The sequence below is a fragment of the Equus przewalskii genome, chromosome 7 (genome assembly GCF_037783145.1).
Source record: "Equus przewalskii isolate Varuska chromosome 7, EquPr2, whole genome shotgun sequence".
Taxonomy (NCBI): domain Eukaryota; kingdom Metazoa; phylum Chordata; class Mammalia; order Perissodactyla; family Equidae; genus Equus; species Equus przewalskii.
This window is the reverse complement of record NC_091837.1, coordinates 73,115,870-73,132,275: the sequence shown is the minus strand read 5'-3', so window position 1 is coordinate 73,132,275 and position 16,406 is coordinate 73,115,870. Positions and strand designations below refer to the sequence as shown.

Genomic DNA, 16,406 nt, shown 5'->3' with positions numbered 1-16,406 from the left:
AAAAATTTATACAGGAATATTCGTAGAAGCATCTTTTAGAATAGCCAAAAGTGGAAAAAGATCCAAAAGCCATCAACTGACGAATGGATAAATAAATGTGGTAGATCCATACAATGAAATACTTTCCAGCCATAAAAAGGAATGAAGTACTGATCCACCCTACAACATGCATGTACCTTGAAAACATTGCATTAAGTGAAAGAAGCCAGACACAAAAGGTGGCATATTGTAGGATTCCACTTATATGAAATATCAAGAATAAGCAAATCTACAGAGACAGAAAGTAAATTAGTGTTTGCCAGTGGACAGGGGAGAAGTGAATGGGTAAGAGTGCTAATGGGTACAGGGTTTCCCTTTAGGGTGATGAAATGTTCTGGAATTAGATAGCGATGGGGGTGGCACAACCTTGTGAATATACTAAAACTCACTGAATTGTGAATTTTAAAAGGGTAAATTTATGGTATGTGAATTATATTTCAATAAAAAAACAAAGAATTAAGCTGTCCTGTTGAGCAGGATGCAGGGAGGGGAGGAAGAAGGCTGCTTTGTACTCTAAGAATTCCAATGTGACAAGAACAGAGAAGGCTGGGGCTTATGAGAAAATACTACGTATTTGGTGCTGCGAAAGACAAACTATTTGACACCAATCACTCACAATTTACTTCCATTCCTTTCAAGAAACTATTCATAAAGCACATTTAATTTTCAACCTGTCAAGGGTCTATGAATCCCACTTAAAAGCAGCCACTGGGTTTGAAAGTGTCATAAAGTCCTGATATGAATGTTTTCCTGTGTTGCAACAATACCTCATGGTAGACAATATTTAGGCAAAAATAACAAAATAAGAAGACATTTTTGATAAGTTGATTATGTAAACAAGAATGGCTAATGACCCTTTAAATCGCTTTCTTTAAAGCCTCAGTGATCAATCAATTAGAAATACTCTGTTTTAATGTTTTATGTTTGTCATTGCAAGGTACAAATTTTTTAAAAGTGAATATTAGCTTACAGTTTTATTCATAACAATTTAGAAAGTAGCAGATAGCAATGAGTTTGGATGTTTTCCTAGACATAAGTTTGAGTGTTTCTTTAACAATCTATATTAGCTTTCTATACCCCTTGAGCAAAACATTTAGGTCTTTTTCACCTCAATGCCTTTATCTGTAAAATGGAAATAAGAATATTTGTATACAGTTACTGTCAGAACTAGAGAAAATACATACGAAGCAACCATCTCAGTGCGTGACACAGAGAAAGTGCTTAAATATCATTATACTGCTGAAACATTGATTAAATTGTTGCCTAAATTAATAATCTACCATGCCATTTGGGGCACTTCTGCTGTGGACTTCCAAAGGACAACATTTTTAGAAATTTTCACTCAACATGAAAGCTAAACTAAATTCTCACAAATGAGCATAATAACCCAATACTTGTCTCTATATCAAAACACTATTTTTTGACAGTTAGTGAAGAATCATTGCTTTTATGAAGATAGTCAACCTAAATTTAAATAAATTATTGCTGATTCACTATTATTGGAAAAATAATAAGTGCTTCTGATATAACTTGAATCGCAGAGGAGGAACTCATCAAAAGTCTTTAAATTACACTTTCTGTTAAAAAGTTCTGATTATAAATGAAAGAAATAAGGTTTCTTTGAAATAATTTTTACATTTACTACAAAGAAATGAGGCAAGTAATGAAAGGTCAGAACTTTTTGTATCATAGTTTTACTTATAATTTAAAAAGTCATTTCACAGTAGTATCTTGATATGCCCTTTCTGTGCTTAATAAATTAATTGATTAGAATAAATTAACCTTTTATGTGAGAGCTTACAATAAAGACAGTTCAGGACCTCACAGATTTTTATTAGCATGAGTTAAATTTAATAGTTCACCATTTTTGACAAACTTAGTTTGAGTCATACATAGCAGTACACCTTCCGAATATTTTTAAAAACCTTGTAAACTAGAATTTTTCAAATTTCTGCTCTTATATCTTTCTTTCTACCCAGGAAGACATCGTGCTTCCAGTCAGAAAATAATGACTCTAGGTTTTGCTGAGCATTAGTGAGATTATATTGATGTCATTTGCCTCAGAGTTAGGGTTCATGAGAACTCCCATTATAAATCTTTGACTCCAGGCCTTTATGACTTCCTCATAAAAGTTCCCATCAGTTTAAAACTTGATGGTCAAAGTCTTTCATTAATTTCCCAGTCTCAATTCAAAGGCTGAATAATCAGAATATCTGACATCAAAAGGGCAGTTAAGAAAGTCAAGCGCAATGGAGCCTGTAGACGCAGTTGATCCTTGTTATTTGCAGTAGTTGTGCTCTAGAAAGTCAGTGAAAACTCTGAATTAGGGAACACTGAGGATTGTTTCTAGAGGAAATAGAGCATTAGCTTCCTGTGAGCCTCTGGTCACAACATTTTCCTCAACCAATCAATGCATAACCTTGCTTTACGTGAGTTTCTGTTTAATGACACCTTATTTAAATATAACGTTGATTCATTACCATTAAACTCGCAGCCAACAGCACTGTAACTCATGCCTGAGTGAAGCTTAATTAACACACATATTGTCTCCATAAGGCATGTCACAGTCTTTTGTGCTTTGGAACACTGGAGAGCACTTCAAAAATATTTTTAGGGGCCTCTTTAAACAGTGAAACCACCAACAAAAGCCACAAAACATGCGAAAAATGGCACTAAATGTATTGCAGAAACAACACTTGTTTACAGCATGAGAGCTCAGACAATAAGGCAGAGCATCACCTTGTTCCATCTCAGCAGAGTTCGTGAGCACTGGGCTCTGCAAATCTTTGGCTGCTCTGCACTTGTCCATAAATGATCATAAAAACACCAAAAGTATTGATTTGAGGGGTTACAAATAAATTTTATCGAGTGGGTGAATTCGCAAATACAGAATCTGCAAATAATGACGATCCAACCATATATCTAAATACATCAAAAGAGTGCTCCAGGGGCCAGCCGGTGGTGCAGCGGTTAAGTGTGCACATTCCGCTTCGTGGTCCAGGGTTCTCTGGTTGGGATCCCAGCTACGGACATGGCACTGATTGGCAAGCCATGCTATGGTAGGCGCCCCACATATAAAGTAGAGGAAGATGGGCACGGATGTTAGCTCAAGGCCAGTCTTCCTCAGCAAAAACAGGACGATTGGCAGCAGATGTTAGCTCAAGGCTAACCTTCCTCAAAAAAAAAAAAAAAAAAAATAGAGTGTTCCAAATTAGGAAAAATTTTAGACCTCACAAATGTAGATGAGTGTAGTTAAGAGTTCTGGGAGACAGCCTGACTCTAGAAGGGGCAAGATGACATTTCTCACCTTTCAGGCTCCAGAGAGAAAGCTGCGTGGTGTAATTCAAAGACTTGCAAATCTCCAGCATAACACTTTCTATGTTCAGATGAACATTTGAGATCCAAAGAGTTTATCTGACTTGATTCACACAGTACTAATTCCTGGCAAAGTCACTTCTAGAACCTGGGGTTTAGGATTAGTCTGGGCTTCTTAAAATCATTCGGGATAGATCATGGTTGGACAGTAGGTGGGCAGAGACTCTTGTAAACTAGAACTTGGGACTCTGGACCCCTCCAATTATTTTTCCAGGGGAAACAATTGTAAAGTTTTATTTCTGGACCTTTCCTTTGGCATTAAGGTATCTGTTGAGTATCTCATAGTAGTTTACCAACCTCAGAATGATCATTTCATGTAAAGAGCTTTTACATACACTTTATTTAGATTGGTTAGAATGTTATTGAGTTCTGAAAACAAGAAAACAAAGTTTTCAAAACTAGAGGGCAAATCATGGTCTTTTCTCCTAAATACAGAGTGCAAGCCACGTTTTACAGATCATCTAATATGATTCTCAATATTTAAAGGATTAATTAATAATATTGATTTTTTTATAGTGTTTCACCAGAATATCAACACTTGTCAAGCTTAATTTAATTTTCAAAGGTCAAGGTAAATAAAACAACATCTTTGTAGGGTTTGTAGATCTCTTAACCAAAATTACTAATTTTGCAAATTATAGGACAACAAATTATATACCAAATATATACTATATACCAAATTATAGGAGAGCAAATTATATACTAACAAAAATAAATTGATGAATTAACTTTCCAAATGAGAAAAGGCAGGATTGAATTGAAGCAACTTTTACTGTTGCTGTCATCCATACAAATATAAGCTACAAAATCACATTTTCAGAAGTGGAGTACTTTCCTGCTTAAGAACGTGGACCATAATCCAAAATCAAATGCATCATAAAAGTAAAATACTACCACATCACCACATATTACCTTTGATTCTACCTGCCATCAGAAAATAATTTAGGAAGCCTCTTCAGTTTCCTCAGTTTAATTAAGGGCCTCCAACTACAAGTGTAAACCTGAACTACAGCTTTGTTTTTCTTTATTTGAATTCCAAGGCTGCCTTTTTAAAAGAGTGACATGCTATAACAGGCAGTAAAGGATTAGTGCAGTCTAAGTTTATTTGCAACTGGCTTGAATATCCTGACAATAAGCCATTACTTTATTACAATGCTTTGAAGGATGAATCCAGCAAGTGTAGGGAGAGATAGGACACCTCTATAATTCTGTCACTCTAAGAGGAGATGTATGAAGTTTTCATTGTGTGTGAGGTTCCAAAACTCAGATTTTAAGGGGGCCAGCCCGGTGGTGTAGTGGTTAAGTTTGCACGCTCTGCTCTGGCAGCCTGGGGTTTGTGGGATTGGATCCTGGGCATGGACCTACATACTGCTCTTCAAGCCATGCTGTGGCGGCATCCCACATGCAAAAAAAAATAAAGGAGGATTGACACAGATGTTAGTTCAGGGACAAACTTCCTCACCGAAAAAATACCCCCAAAAACCCAGATTTTAAAATGTTCTTCTTGATGCAGCCTACTTTGTAGAAGTGGGATGGGGTTGGAGTTTTATTAGTCAGGATTTCATTTGTGCATCTTATTGGGAAATATAGCCCTTTCTTAAGGCATAAGACATAAGCAGAATTTTAATTACAAAGCTAGGATTCTCAGATGCCTTTGCTGGATTCCTTTTAATAGCCGAAGCTAAAGTCAAATTACACATTTACCGTCATTTATTTGCTAGCAAAATAAAATAGGAAACAGATTCATTTTTCCCTCCACCATCCATGTCTCTGAGGTTATCAATTCACCTTAATTAGTCGAGTAGCCTGTAATAATTTGTTATCCCACTAGGGATTCTAGAAATGTTTCAGGTGTTTTGTTCATCTCATTCACTTAACATGAAATACCTAAAACCCAGAAAATTAAGTAACACAGAAAATTGAGGAGGGGTAATGTCAATAATCTATCTAAACTAGTTCAAAGCCACTGGATGCCATTCATCTATTTTATCTTCATGACTTTCTCCTGTGAGATAATGTATATCAGACCAAATTTAATTACAATTACATTTCTCCCTTGGAATCTTAAATTAAATGGTAAAAAAAAAAATAATACAATACATGTATTTCTCTCAATTACTATCATTCTCTTCATCTGAAGTCTGACTCCCATGAAAAGAAAAAGTCCTGTTGATTTCTCTGTTAATGTGAAATTTGGGCTGTGGTTTCTTTTCAATCAGAGAATTTATTTTATTTTGTAGGTCAAGTTCAAATAGTCAATAACAAACCTTTAAACATGATCCAGAATTAGGATTGCCAGATTTAGTATTTAAAAATACAGGAGATGCAGTTGTTTGAATTATTTCTAGTTGCCTATGCTTAAGTACATTAAGATGGAAATCCCTTGCAATATTTTTCTTTATTTCATATTCATAGGCAGTTAGAAATGATACAAATTTTACTGGACACTGTTGTATTTTTAGTTGCTAAATCTGGCAATTCTATCCAAGATTAGAGTTCTTTAGGACATGCAGTTTAAGCGAGTACATCGTTCTGTGTCTGTGGCCTCCATTTGCTCCATCTTTCATACACACAACCACTGCTCAGTAGTAGGTGGGAACTTCAAGGGGCTAACTGTTTTTTCTCAATTATCCATACCAATTCCCTCTTTAATTTCCTAGCACTCTGTCTCCTCAAAAAGTACTATCCTATGCCAGTACAAATAGTAGTGCCCTTAACTGGGGGTGAATTCCAATTTGAAACTCTCTGTAGAGATAGCATCTCAAGATCAGCTCTGCAAATGATTATAAAGGGGACAATATTAATTTCCAGCAGGGACTCCAAACCTACAAGCTCTCCATTTTGGGGTATAAAACCATACAATTATGTTCCCCCACACAATTTCAACAGCTACCTTCTTTACCCTCCCTCACATCCCTGGGATTTTTCTCATTCTCTTTAAACTTTCTGGCATGTATCTCTCTGCCTTGTCCACCAGGGTAATTCTCCCTGTTCGTTTATTGCTCCCCCAGTGATCTATTTTTCAATCTGTGTCCATAGCTCTCAGCAAGTGGCCTGCACGCAGCTAGGGCTTAGTAGCATTTCTTAACTGACTGCTTGAAGTGTGTTTGGCATATTGCCGAGACGTAATATAAAATTTGCAGGAAGAGAATGCATTAATAAAACTTGCAAAATTTGGAGAAGGGAACTATCATTATCTAAACCCATTTTATGGAGGTTTGATAAAATGGTTTAAACACTTTTGGTTTCTTTTCAGTCCCAACACATTCCTCCTCTCATCTTCCTGCTGTGAGGTCCCCAAAGTGTCTCTTGTGTATCTCAGAGTCCAGAAACTATCTGAGCCAAGCACTAGCTATAACGGATCTCTAAAACTCACATATCTACAGGAGATAATCATGTTACTTAATGAGGGAAAAGGGTCTGTGTATGAAGCAACAGGAAGTGATGAAGATTTTAGCAATCTGGAGAGAGCATCTTGGATATAATCTTAGAGAACCTTGACTAGAATATATTTAGGAAGCCTAAATGTAAGAAATTGAACTTCTCTGGTTAAATAAAATGCATTAATTGCAGAGAAGGGTATGCCTGCCAACTAGAAAATAAGGGTCAATAGGTAAAAAAAAAATATTCCTGAATCCACTACTGGCCAGAGGAGAGGGAACACTGAGCCTTTAATCAGAGCATCTGGTCTACCCCACGGATGCACATATCCTCTTGGAAAAAATAGATGCATTAGATTATCATAGCCTATGATGGGAAATAATCACTTAACTCACCCACTTATTCTAATTTCTCACCTAGCAAGCAACTTTTAGATTGCAATTTTGGTGTCCCATATAGATTTTTAACAGAAGGCCATCCAAATGGATATTGATTCAGTAATCAAATTTTTCAAGAAAATTTGCTAAAGTGGCTAAATACATCACATTATTTTCATAAAATAAAATACTATACAGCAGCAAAGATAGATGAAGGAGAACTATTTGTAAACACATGGACACAAAGTTAAAGAAGAATGCATGTTGCAGTAGGATACATAGAGTATGATGCCATTTCTATAAAGTTATAAATATGTATAATAATATTATAACATTTAGGGATACATATACTTATACAGTAAATACCATATTTGGGAGAGTAGTTACATTAGTGAGGAATGGAGGGAATGGTGTAGTAGCCTGTGATAAAGAAGAGACATACAAGATAGTTCAAGTGTATGTTATATATTTTATATCTTAACCTTGGTGATGGGTACACAAGTGTTCATGTTTGCATTTTGAATATACGAAATATGTTTTTAGTAAACCAGAACAAACCAAAAAACAGCAACCACAATACTTTTTAAAAAACCTATAAAAGGAACTTATCATATATACATGAGTCTCTTAGGAGTTTGGCTGATATTAATCCATTCTCCCAAAGTTTGTTTCAGCAAAACTGAGGACAAGATTCTAGAAGACAGCTCCAACAACAACCTGCTTGTTCCATGCAGTTCTAGCTATTACTTCCATGTGGTCATCCCCAAAGCCAACAGATGTACGTGAATGTTCCATTAGAATGAGCAGAAACAAAATTTTAATCTTGACAACGTGAAGGAAAATTAGCAATAAGGTGCTAGAGGATTTTGAAGAGTAAACATACTCTCCTGGTAAAAACTCCCAGTAATTTCAATTTACGAAACTGAGTAGGTTTCAGTTCAATCTACCTTAGATATCATCTCTCTCTACTAAAATTAAATTTTTTGAAATATTTTAAATGCATAGAACTTTAAAATCTACGTATTTTACAGCTCTGTATCATTTACGAAATTCTCTGTCCTTGAGCTTTTCTAACTGATTCTGTTTTGTGCACTTGTCAACTCTCATCAGCATCGTCTCCTGGTGGAATATGCCACAGGTTTGTTAATAACTTCACGTTTCTGTTATCTCCACTAAAACCCGAAGTCGAGAGTTCTTGGCACTTGCAGTCAATAGAAAATTTGCCTGAAACACTCTGGAATTAATCATTTAATTAATATAACTAACCCAGTAGAATATAATTTATATACTTACCATTGAGAGTGCTTCTATCAATCAAATTAGTATCAACTGGCCAATAACCGCCATCTCCATGACGACCTGTTTATTGGGAAAGCATAACAGAATGTTAGTGGATATACGACATGAAAGCGCAAACAAAGCAAAAAAGACAAAAATAAATATTTTAAAGTACACACTTGAATAAGATTATTTTGGCTACCTAAAATAAAGCCTGAGAATGTTAATACCATTATACCTTGTGAGAAAATGTTATCTCCTACGTGTGTGAGAAAAATCTGTCATGAAAATAAACTCTTCTAAACAAGCTAAATTCTATTTCTCTCTATTTTTTTCGCTACAAAAATCTGGGCCCCCTCTTCTTCTTTTTCTTCCAGTATATTTGTTAAAGTGTCACCAAAAGGTTCAGCAGTGGTATTAGTCTAAATGTTTTCCTAAACATCTCAAAAGAGACGAGGGGGCTGTTCATGGCTCCCAGAGAGGCAGATTCCCCTCCTTTAGACTGCAAGAGGTCCCGCCTACACAATTGCCCATGTGATATGACTTTGCGGCAAATTATCATTATTATACTACAAGGGGACAGCACATGTCGTCTTATAACTGGGCTTTGAGTGGTCTTTGTGTTATGTGCCAAAAGGTGCCCAGGAATGAGATATTAAAAATGGAGTAAAGAGTAGGTGCTATGTCTCAGCCTACAGGGTCTGAATACTTCTTACAAACACACCAGGAAAGGAAGAGGTCTTCCTGAGTGTCACAGCAGTGGAAATACTGCCGGCCATTAAGTGTTGGACAGTTGTAAAAGTAGTATTGAAGAGAATTGAACCAGAAATAATTATACTATCATCCAAATTTAATTAATGGTGCTTCACCACAGGTAATCCTTTTTCTATTGCTACATTTGTAGAACTGTAATTCTTTGATTAGATTTTGCATTCTGGAATATCTATTAGGTAAATCATTCACAGAAAAACATTTGGGAGTTGAATCTATATGCAAACACATACAAGAATACAGCTAATTCTCCATTTTGTTCACATCAGAGGGTTATTTCTGAAAGCAGTTATAATCAGTGGATAACGCAGAGGAAGCCAACTGGGCCAGTCAGCTACAATAGCATATGTTGTTTTCTTACATGTATAGATTCTAGTTTTCTTCTTCTTTAAGACTTAAGTGCTGCTCTTGTGACACTCTTTTGCATACCAAGCTTGCTTCTTACTAAAGCTTTCCCAAGATCCCATCATTTTATTCACAAAATAGTTGTGAAGGAACAACTTAAAGCTTGTTAACAGACCATCGATTCATGATTTTTAAAATTCTTTTGATATTCAGAGCCAAAGTTAGAATGTCCAGCTTCCGACAAACAATGCAATAAATTAATCCAATCACACCATATTCTGTTTTCAGCATGAATTGGTACATTTAAAATCTTCTGGCCAATGACTGTGGGCATATAAAGAAGTGAGAATTAGGATGGAGGCTCTTGTGTGTTCATGGGATGTGTGTGGGGGGTGGGGAGTGAATGGTAAGAGGAACAACTGAAAAAAGCAGCAATTGTGAAAATTTAGGTAAGCTGACTAAAATGTGGACAAGCCTAACCCTTTCTCAAAATTCCTTGCTTGCGTGACTCTGACACATTTGGGGTTTCAAGGAGCAGAGGATAAACTTTGCCCATGGGACATTGTAAGATCAATGTTGGAAGTAATGAAGTGAGACAGAAGTTCTGTATGAATATTAAGCTGGCTTTTCTCACATCTGAAATTGCAAAGCAGTCAGCCAAAAGAGATGCCAACAGCCCCATCACTTAGGCTAGTAAAGCAATAAATGATTCCTATTGGGAGTCATCCTGTATTGGCTGGAAATTAGGTAAATAGCCTGTGGAGGATTTTCCTTTTCCTCTAGCATCCTGACAAACATCTTTTCAATGAAGTTTCTCACTCTCCCAATTAGTTTGTAGGAAGATGCAAAAACAAGCCCACAAGCACATCCATATATTACTTAGTCATAAAGCTCTATGAGTATAGCACCCCTGAGATTTAGCGAGGCTATTAATTACATTGTGAATTTCAATAGGCAGAAGAAAATCAGACATCATACAGTTAGAGCTCTCCGTGAGATAAAGGAACTTTGGAAATGCTTTCTAAATCAGAGAGGGCAGCTTTAAAGGAAAGCATTCATTCCATACAATCTACTGTATTGATATTGGTTAACTTGTTGTTGGTTATAACTAGATTGATACCACAAAAGAAAATGAAGTAACTCTTAACAAACCCAACAGAAAGTACTTTAAAAAAACTTGATATCATCAACAAGCAAGATTGGATTTATTGTAATTTAGAGTTCTTGCACCACTTCAGTAAGGAAACATAAAGCTCATTTCTGGGATATTGATGAGTCTGGGACCTCTTCATCTAAAGACATGAAAACCAAGTTTTAATTTTGTGAGCTGTTATGTTTTTATTCTCTAAAATAGGTCTTTTAAATTCCAGGAAGTCTTTCTTTACGTATAAATAAAAAATTAAAATTGAAATGATTCTCCCACTGCTTGAAGGGAAGAACAACAAAGTTGTCAAAGGAGGAGATGCTAGAGACTTAGGACACTAAGTGTTATCCTTGGCGTGTCACAGCATTTTTAAGGGCTTTTTGCTGTGCATCAAATATTGGATGTGTTTAGTCATCTTGGTTAACTTCATAAGCACTGATTTAGGGAAATAGAGGACTAATTAGACTCGAAGATAAAAAGTCAGTTAACGCAAAGATATAAACTACTATCCGATCCCAGAGGTCTTAATTTTAGTAATGGAGCATAAAACTGCTAATAATTCATTCAAAATTTATTAAGTGCCTACTAAATGCAAGGCACAGTCTTAGATCCTCAGGGAAGTGGTATTATAAAAACATATACTAGATATGGAACTGGCCATGACAGAGTTGGTTCATTGTATCCAGATCCTGCATAGGCCTATTCATGGTTAATGTTAGCTAACTGTGGAAGGTTTTTAATTTACTCCAACTTTAAAGGTTTAACAATAAGTTCATCTGTTACTATAAAATCACTATTAGGTTTAATTAAAAATATTTTTTCATTTATCTAGCATTATCAAAAGAGCTACATGCAAATAAAAAATAATGTATTATTTTCAGTTTTATGTTATGTGTTCCAAAATTATATTATCATAAACCCCTGAATTTCTTTTTAGCATACTGCACTAAATCTCTAACATTTTTCAAAATTAAAAATTCCAAGTAAGTAAATGAATACATGAAATTTAAATATAACATTTGTGGAAATAACAAAATAAATCTAAAAGTATATGAGGTTTTTTTAATTCAAATAAAGCTCACCGTGCTTCAAAAAATTGGAAATGGGTAGTTTTTTTTTCTTTATTATAGAATTAGTCATATCATGATTTACATGAAGACAGTGATCAAAATGTATTATATTAGTAACATATTATATTCTGCAGAATATAGAGACAAATTCTTGTATTACTCTGCACCCATATCTTCTTAATAATAGAAATGAGGGTGAGGAAAATAATTAAGATGTTAAGAGTGATGAATTTATGTATCACTTTTATCTAGATAAATATTTTATTCAGATAAGTCCGTTAAAAAATCAGTTCTTTCAGAAAGTTTTGGTAATTAAAGCAAATATTTTCTACTTCTCCGTATGTTTTGAATCAGGAAATGGTGGTTTCAAAACGAAAAATAAATCAAAAGTAATGAGGCCATGGTTAACTCAAAAAGGAGAAAGTTAGTGGCTGTTTTAGAGTTATTCAACATAGTTTATAAATTTTAACATTTATTTTATTTAGGTCCCTATTAGGTAGATTCAAATCAGAAATTTCATGCTCTTTCCCTTGGTTTGCATTTTTAAAACATTGTAGGGGCCAGCCCTGTGGCTTAGTGGTTAAGTTTGTGCACTCTATTTCGACCACCCAGAGTTTGCAGGTTGTTTGGATCCTGAACATGGACCTGTGCACTGCTCATCAAGCCATGCTGTGGTGGCATCCCATGTAAAATAGAGGAAGATTGCCACAGACGTTAGCTCAGCAACAATCTTCCTCAAGCAAAAAGAGGAAGATTGGCAACAGATGTTAGCTCAGGGCCAATCTTCCTCACCAAAAATAATATATTTATTTTATAATAAAATATTGTAAATTATAAAGTCATTTAAAGAATTTCCTTTTATATTTCATTTAAAGGTTAGATCTCATAAGGAGCCTTCTTTTCATTCTCTTTTGGCAAGAGACCTATGCTCTCTTGGACAAAAGTTAGTCTCCATGATTTCCCTGCCACTTCCTTTAGGAAGTGTGCTCCTTGCTATAGCTTACCAAAGTGACATGTGTACTGTGTTCTCAATGTTCGTTGAGTGACTAACGTGAATTAGAATGCTTTCTAATGTGAATGAATTTTAAGTTACTACTATTATACAAGTTATTTTCTTGTTCTTACATACTACTTAAAATACTGCTTCGATACTTTTATTGTGGTGTTTGTGTGTGTTTGTAAAATGAAACAACATTAATGTTTACATTAAACCCCTGCTTTTAGCACATATGGGCATGATAAAAAATTTTCCCATGATAAAAAATTTTCCAGCACCTACCAAAGATTAATTCAATTGGGATTTCAGTTCTAGAGTCTGGTTTTCTGAGTGAATGTTTATAAGTTCAGGGAGGAGTGAATGGAAAATTAATTTGCAAAGGACATGGAGAAAACTGGATGTGGTAGTTGTAATCTGTTCTTTAACCTATCTTCCCTGAATGGGGATAACAGAGGGTCCTCTAGAATAGCACCCGCACAAGCAATCCCAAGAGAAAAACCATGGCCCACAATCTAAACCAAACAAACTGACTGGTCAGCTAACGAGCATTCGGTATACATCTTTCCAAGAATGCAGAGCACTGAGGTATCTTCTTGATCTTCGAATTGGTTCTCCGAAAATAATTCTGGTGTTGATGATGGAAATTGCATTAATTTTGTGTCTTGTATACCACTGGATAAAGGATATCTATTAATGCCACCTGAACACAGTTTTACTGTCCAATATACAGATCACATTGAGATATATTTAAAGCAAATAATTGTTCAGGAACTGAAAAATGTGTCTAAGAGATCAATTTGTCATCAGTTGCTGATACTGCTGACTTTGAACAAAGGCATCAGGATATCTAAAAACCAGGAAGCAAAATCATAAAGCATGCCTAGGATATTTCAAACATATATTAATACAGAGAACTAATGAGCTCTCCTCACCCTTTGCTAAGGTTCAATACATTGTTTTCTAGTAAACACGGAAGAAAATTCATTGATTGAAAGAAAGTAGAATCTTACTACTTCATATGTAAGCATGGCTAACATGCTGGACATATATTGAGGCTTAGTGCTTAACAGATCCTTCTTGCCTTCCTTTCTTCAAAACATATCCTTACATTTGCCACCTGTGACAAGTCTAAGAGCAATAATTTGTGGGGAGGGGAATGCACTTGGTGACCTACTCTGAGTCAGATACAGTACAAGAGAACCAAATACGCCATTGCCCACCTTCTCCTCGACCGTGAGAGGCAGTTTTTTTTGAGTTTCAATTTCTGCATAAAATACAAACAGAATAGGCTATGATGAGAAGTAAATTCATTTTTTAAGAATCCTTAGAAATCAATTTAAAATCTAAGATTATAAGTTCACACACAAATGTCATGAATTGAGTGAACATATAGTTATTATGAAAATCAGGACACTTTAAAAGTGAAAGAGGGAGCTATTATCAATTTTGCCAGGACCCAGGTATTAATCAGGACACTCTTGGACAAAATGGAAATTATAGTCATCATAGACATGAACAATTTAGACAAATGAACCCCTAATTCCTGGTTCTTGATTAACATCTCAGTTTGATTTTGGGTCCTCACTTTCTGAGGCATATGAGTAGTCTTTTGCAGAGTTTGGCAACCAATAGGTAAAGAGAAGTTGCCTGAGAAATGTCCTAAGGTAGGAAAAAATTTTACAAACATTGCATACTTCTTCTTTTGCAAGTACCAGAGTAAAAGCAGCACTGTGCCAGACCAGTTGGTATCTGGAATCCTGAACATGATGATAGATGTCAGCCAATGAGGAGAAGAAAAAACGTCCATATATATAATCCATAGTATATATTTATATATGGAATCCATTTATATATATATACATATATCAGAAGCACATTGCTTACTCCTATGAATTCTTCCCCTGCTCATTCTCAGCATCTTGCAAAGGAGAATGGACAAAAATTCAAAAGGCAAATATCAGGGGTCTAGAGGACTTGGACAGATCAACAAGATCTTCTGCTCACAGGAAAGAAGTTAGCCTCTTTAAAGATTTCAGGTAAGGAGAGCCCCACATTCTTATCTATATGACTCTGACTATAATTAGTCTGTGTTCCTTTATCTGGTTGCTGATGAAAACTTGTCAACTGCTCCTGATCACATATGTCATAAACTTCCACATATCAAAAGCCCAATAGGTTTATTTGTTACTATAATTATATTCATATAAGTTTAGAATGACACTTCTGTTAACAATTAAATCATTAACAGAATAAAAAATAAACATGATTTAATAAGGTTAATGATATAGTGATTAAGAGTGGTCTCTGAATTCTTTCCTCCCACTGTACTCTCCTTGTATGCATTCTTCCCTGTAGTATATCTGCAATAATGGCCAGCATGTGGGTCTAAGAAATTACTTTTAGAAGCAGCCTTGGGCACTTTCCTGGATGACTAGCTCTTGCCAAGAGCTATGTCTTCACCAGACTATAACATGGAGGATGAAGCAGTCTTTTGTGGATTTTAAAGGAGCAACTGTTCTCAAAGACCACTGAATAATCCATGAAAGATTCCCCCACCTGGATGGCCCACAAACTTATCCCAAAGGCAGGTAAGATATCTTTGTGTCTGAGTGAAGTTGCCAAGACGCACAGGGAGAAGTCACAGACGAACATGAGGCTTTTTCTTCTCCAAGTGCCTATATGTCAGAAAGTTGCAACTACAGTATGAAAGCAGTAGAATGTGAGCATCCTGCTGGCTGCACTGTTAGTATGTGTAAATAATAACACTGTTGGAGCACAGAATTTCTTTATTCATGCATCCAATTATGCTCCATCCATCTAGTCAACAAATGTATTGAGTGGACCCACTGTTGTCAGCATTAGGGATACACAATGTCTATTGCAAAGGTTCATAAATTAATGAGAAGGAAAATGTTAAATGAATAATAATAACCACACTGTAATATTCAAAAATTTAAAAAAATTATAAGTAGGTGGCACAATGGAAAAACAGGATGATTGATTATTTCTGCCTAAAAAAATGATGGAAGCCTTTTCAGGGATGACATTTGAATCGAGCATTAAAAGATGAGTGGAAATTTATCAGGTAGAAAAGAGAAAGAGTGAGGTGGGCAAGCTTAGAAAGACAGGCAGAGATTAAAAAATAAAACTCCCTATATGTTCTACGAAAAAGTCTAGAATTTACCTGGTAGGGGACAGAGATCCACTGAAGGTATTTTAAGCAGAAAAATGACTCAATTACATATGTATTTTAGGATGATTGTTCTGGCTGAAGAATAAAGTAATCAGAAGAGAATGGTGTAATAAATAGAGTCAGAATAATATTAATTATGAATCTATGAGGCAGACATTATTAGCTCCAATTTATAGATGAGTAAACTGTGGCTTGGAAAGACTAACTAATATACTCATTTTAGGTGGCTGAATCTGCCTGACTCTGATGATGACGATTTTATCATTAGTGGGTGAATTAATAAGTAAAAGAAGGAATGGGGAGAGAGTTGTACAGAAATTAGAGCACTTCTTAGAGTTGATCCTGGTGTGTGAGTGTGAAGGTTTAGGTGTCTGGATGTGACTTGAGGTGGTAGCATCATTCTCAGTGGGACACACAGAACAAAATAGACTTTGGA

At 35.4% G+C, this 16,406-nt stretch overlaps 1 protein-coding gene across 1 annotated transcript in view; it reads right to left on the bottom strand.

The window, feature by feature from the left end:
• Positions 1-16,406, bottom strand: part of DCC (DCC netrin 1 receptor) — a 1,088,896-nt gene that overhangs the window by 67,169 nt on the left and 1,005,321 nt on the right. Inside the window, exon 22 of the mRNA XM_070627604.1 lies at positions 8,466-8,531. Coding sequence (XP_070483705.1) covers positions 8,466-8,531 — 66 coding nt within the window. The remainder of the gene's footprint in view (positions 1-8,465; positions 8,532-16,406) is intronic.